The 5,281-nt window shown below is 40.9% G+C and overlaps 1 protein-coding gene across 4 annotated transcripts in view; it reads right to left on the bottom strand.

Annotated features, from left to right (window-relative positions):
* Positions 1-2,692: 2,692 nt before the first annotated feature.
* Positions 2,693-5,281, bottom strand: part of zeb2b (zinc finger E-box binding homeobox 2b) — an 88,239-nt gene continuing 85,650 nt past the window's right edge. For all 4 annotated transcript variants that reach the window (XM_023426984.2, XM_023426986.2, XM_023426985.2 and 1 more), the window contains exon 10: positions 2,693-4,855. In XM_023426984.2, the coding sequence (XP_023282752.1) occupies positions 4,284-4,855 (572 nt within the window). In that variant the 3' untranslated portion in view covers positions 2,693-4,283. The remainder of the gene's footprint in view (positions 4,856-5,281) is intronic.

The following is a 5,281-nucleotide window of genomic DNA, read 5'->3' as shown; positions in this document are numbered from 1 at the left end:
TCGATTTTACTACTAAGTGTATCTGTGGAAGCAGTAGAGTAGCCCCAGGCAAAATGTACACTTAGCTTTGGTCTATACGAGGCCCAGCAGTGAATCATCAGAGCTCAGCTGTCCAAAATACACCACCAATCTGGCCCAGGCATATGGCTGCATGACACTCGGATGAATTACTACTACACGCTCGTGTTGTTGTTTTTCCTTTCCCGTTTAAATGTTCTATATGCCGGCCAACACTCCCAACACCGTTTTACATCAGAGCAGATCAGAATCCCTGCACTGATGCCTGAGAACAGAGCGGACAGGTGTGAGGATTTTAACATAGGAGCAAAATCATATGAATCTTTCAAAGAATGTCATTATTATTATTATTATTATAAATAATGTTTACTTGCCTTGAAAATGACTGACTTACATGTTCAGCACATTACTCAGAGTGTTTGGTTTAAACTGCGGGGACTACCACGTGGGTGGAGTTTGGTTCAAAGGACAATAAAAGAGTAGAAAATTGAAAACCGAGCGTGTGATAGACAGTTTTTGATATTAAGTTCACAAAAAAATCAATTGAGGGGCCCCATCATGAGGCTTGATTGCAATTAAAAGCCGTCTTCCACGGAGCCCGGGCTAATGCTCTGAGACAGTATTGATCAGTGAATGTAAGACTAGATTGGATCAGCATCAGCATCAGCCACTATTCAAACAGTGACAACTGGAATTCATACAGACAAGAGAAAAATAAACTCTTTGTCAATGGAGTTGTTATCTGCCTCATCCAAAGCTGAAACGCTTCAAACATCAGGGTATGATGAGTCCTGGGAAATAAATAACATTTCAGCTGAGATAGTTTTCATCAGGTTTGCATTAAAAATCTAATATTTCTTTCTTTTTTTTCCCTCACCTTTTATCTGGTTTTTCCCTCAACATGAACTAATGTAATCTTTTCCTTCTCTTTCCTTGCTGTTTCCTAATTCAGCAATTCCCCGTCTGCGCGCGTTGCTCTGAGGTTGCAGGAATATTTCATCACATCCATCTCGAACTTTGACCTTCCTATTAGCTGCTTGTGAAGTCAGAGACCGGCGAAATTCAAGCTAGTATGCAAGTCTAATAGATGTAAAATGTAAAAGTGGAGGAAGGTTGAAATTTCTCTCTTAATGATAGCGATGTACTCCAGAGGATTCCCTCCTTGGCCGCCTTGACACGAGCGCTCATTTTTCGCATGTGTAATTGTCCAGGCGGTTCACAGCACATTATCAGATTCATCAGCTAATCATTTAAGACCCCCTCTTTTATCTACAAGATGGTCTGCGAATGATCCGATGGTGCGCCGATCGATAGGAAAATCGGAATATGCAAAGTGCGTTCTGATGTTTGGCATCGCTCAACCTTTGGCGCTTTCATCTCGGCCTTTTGATGTTGCTTTTAATCTGCATAACGCAGTGTGAGTGGCTAATGGAGTTGAACGTCTCCTTCAGTGGAGAGGACTCTGCTGCTGGACTCCACCTGTCAGGCCTCAATGAAGTTTCTACATGAGATTTAATGGCTGGAGAGATGAACGGATCCTGTGTCGTTAAGGGAGCAACGTGCAAAAGTTTTGATGCTCTGAGTCCAAGGTGATGCGTTCAAATGTCTTGTTTTGACTGGTTAACAGTCAGGAATGCAAAGATATTCAGTCTAAAATGACATAAAACAAAGAAAAGCAGCAAATACTCACATTTGAGAAGCTGGATCCGGCTAATATTTGTCGTTTTTACTTTATAAACGGCTTCATCGATTATTAAAATTGTTGTTGATTAATTGTTGATCAGTCGTCTAAGGGATTAATTGACTACTTGCGCTAATTCCCACTATGATATAGACATATGAGCTCAAGGTGCTTTAATAAAAGCTTCTACAGAAGACCAGATGCTGTCATAATTAAAACAGTCGACAGCTGTTTGTTTAAAAAATAAATAGACATTTCTGAGAGAATGAAAATCGGAAAAACCGTGTTTAAACATCTGTTTTTCCTTTCCATTTAATTGAATATTTTAAGGACGAGGCTGACGTAGTTTTTTGTATCTTTCTTATAATCAACAAACCCCATTAAAATACTCAAACATAAATCTTCAAAAATGGTTCACAAGTATATAGTTTCATTTTTTTTTTAAAGGCTCAGCGGTTTCCTGAAACAGTCAGGCACTGCAGCTTTTAGTGAAAACAACTAAAACAGGAAGAAATAGTGAATTTCTTGGGGATTATTTTCTGTGGTGGATTAATACACACTTGGGGGACTGGTATTTTCCAGCTGGAGGATGAATTAATTCCATTGCAAAACTTTAAAGATCAATTTATTGTTGGTGACTTTTTCCTTTAAATACTTGTGTTGTTGTTGTTTATTGTGATGTGACTGGTTTAAAAAGTGGAGAACAAACACAGGTGAAAAAATGTGGAACATGTCGGGTTTGACTTTATCATCTAAATGAGACATAACAAGCAGGTCTGGGGTCAGTTCACGTTGATCCATCTGAAAATGTGAATTGAAACTGTATGTAATTAACATAATAATGAAAAGCAGAGCTCCATCCTCAGTGGTTTCTGTATAAACTGGATATGAGAGGAGAAAGATTTTTGGAGAGAATTTAAAGTGACTTGAGCCCGACGTTGCCAAGCAAACCTCACAGTTTGTTCTCTGCGAATAAACATGAAGCGCTGAGGGTTTGGTACTCTGTAATTTGGCTACTTTTATTCGAGCAGGGTCATTTTCAAGAGAAATTACAAATTAAGAATTCAATAATACTTTTACAAAGACATTTCAGGAAAGATTCTTCTTCAGTCATGATATCATACATAGTATTTAACAGTCCCTCTTCATTTTTTTAGCTTAAAAAAAGAAACAAAGATGAAGAAAGTGGAATTTTTCAGTCGAAAATACAGTGTTTTCACAATTGTATAAAAGTTCCCAAATTTGGAATTTTCCAGTAACTGGAAAATAAAGGAAATAAAATAAAATAAGATTAAACTTCGCATTTCACAATGTTTCAAAACACAATAAATGCTCTCTTTACGTAAAATTTGCCCCTATGATCGACACCATGTTCCTTTTTACTAAAATATATCTATATATTGAAGACCTATAGTACTGTACACAACAGTATGAAATAAATAAAATTAGGAAATATAAAATGGGCCACATAAATAATGTCTTTTTTTCAACCTACAAATAAAATGAATGCAATTTGCTGTTTTCAAAAAAAAATGGTTTGGTGTAATACTGACAAGTTAAAAGAAAAGAAACTGAGAAAACATTGCACAACATAATGTAAACTAAGGAACTGCTGCCTATAAGTCTTAATACTGACACGGGTGCTTCAAAGAACAACGGTGAACCATTTCATAATACTGAAGCTGGTGAACAAAAGTAACCTTCCTTTTACACAATACGAGGGTGGCACTTGCAGAAAACACACAGGTTAAAAGGTTTGCATATAAGGCTTCTTTTTTCTTATCAAAAACACCTTACAAAGGCTTCGTCCTTCATTTTTTTTCCCCCATACCATCTGTCCATAAACTGTATTTTCCCTTAAAACGAAGGTCTCTTTAAAACTTCATCCTCTTACAAAAAAAAAAAAAAAACCTCTAAGCTCCTTCATACAGTCTTTTGTTTAAATTCCTTCATTTGAAGTTGATTCAAGAGGCCTAAAACAGTGTGGCTGGAGATGTTTGTGGCCGGGCAACAGGGCAAAACTAAAGACGACACCGTAGGTAGGTAGGTGATAACAAAGGTAATATCGAAGGACTGTAGTGCAGACACTACTGCTCTTTTTCCAACACTGTATAAATATATACATAGGCAATACTTTTTATTATTTTTGTTCATGATTATAGAAGCGGAGTGCAATTTGTACAAGTCACTAGTTGTGCTATAAATACTATGGAACACAGGGGGTTTATTTGAGGAGGTTAGCACCACACATATTTTTAGGCCTTAGTACTGTACATTTTTTGAAATGTATTCATTTATTCATTGTTCGGTTTGCATAATGCAGCTTATTTCACAAACCCATGCCTCCCTTCTCTAAACGCCTCCTCCGGATTGATTTTTGAGTCCATGTCTTGTTCGGCAGACATCTCCCCCCCACCCCCCCCACCCCCCGAGGAGTCTGTCAAAGAAAGCTTCCCGGAAGCTTCAGGCACGTGCACGTACAGCTTAAAACACGGTGTTTTAAACCGAGTAGGTAAGAATACTGAACCGAAAGAGAGAAACTTAAAACTTCTAAGATGGGAAGCTTTTGAAACGTCGTCGCCGATTACATGCCATCCTCCATTGTGTCCTCGTGATCCGATTTGGTTTCCGTTTTGCCGTCCAGCGAGCTATCGTCCATTGAGTGCTCTCCGTTCTCCTCCTCGTCCCTCAACGTGTCCGGGTCCGTGTCCATGCTCTTGCTTTCCTCCTCCTCCTCCTCAAACTCGTCATCCCTCCGTCCGATCTTGGCATACGTTCCTTCCACTTCCTTCCGTCCCTCTCTGATCCCTCCGTTCACGGCGTCGTGCCTCAGGATGGCCTCGCGCTCCGCCAGCTCCGGGTAACCCTGAGGCGTCATACCCTGCAAGTACGCCCGGCTCATCAGCAGCTCCGTGGGCTCCAGGTGACCCTTCTCGCGGGCCTCCCTCTCGGCCGCCTCCCGCTCCTCGGCCTCCCGCTTGCAGTAGGAGTAGCGGTGGTTCATGTGCTGCGAGTAGGAGCCCGAGTGGGAGAACCTCTTCCCGCACTTGTCGCACTGGTAAGGCTTCTCCCCCGAGTGCAGTCTTGAGTGCTCGATGAGATGGTGTTTGTGTTTGAAGGCTTTCTTGCAGATCTGACACTGGTGCGGCCTCTTTCCTGCGGAGACACAAAACACAGAGCGGGGACGTGAGTGGCCTGCTTCGCTCATCCTGCTGCTACAACAAATTACACAAGTCAGAAGAAAGCAAAACGTTGAGGAAAAACTCTGATGAATTGGATGGCATGGAGTAAAATGACATCACGGAGCATTAAATCCAACTCTGACTTACGACTTAGGGCTATTTGTTTATTCAAATTGTGAGCACGATGAGAAAGTGCGCTCGCATTCATGGGCCTACATTATGGAAATTCCCTCCCGTGGTTAAAGCATGAAGAAACTCAACCACAACTACTTATTTTAGGCCTGCGTGCCACACTGATGAATGCAACATAAATAAACTACTGCAAAGCAAACAAACAGAGAAGGCGCGACAAAGGAGTAAACGAATCCGAGATGGGCTGGGGGGGGGGGGGGGGGCCCCA

Source organism: Seriola lalandi, unplaced genomic scaffold (genome assembly GCF_002814215.2).
Source record: "Seriola lalandi dorsalis isolate HSWRI2012SDOR001 ecotype SW California unplaced genomic scaffold, Sedor1 jcf7180002054850, whole genome shotgun sequence".
Lineage (NCBI taxonomy): Eukaryota > Metazoa > Chordata > Actinopteri > Carangiformes > Carangidae > Seriola > Seriola lalandi.
This window is presented reverse-complemented; position numbering and strand designations above follow the sequence as displayed.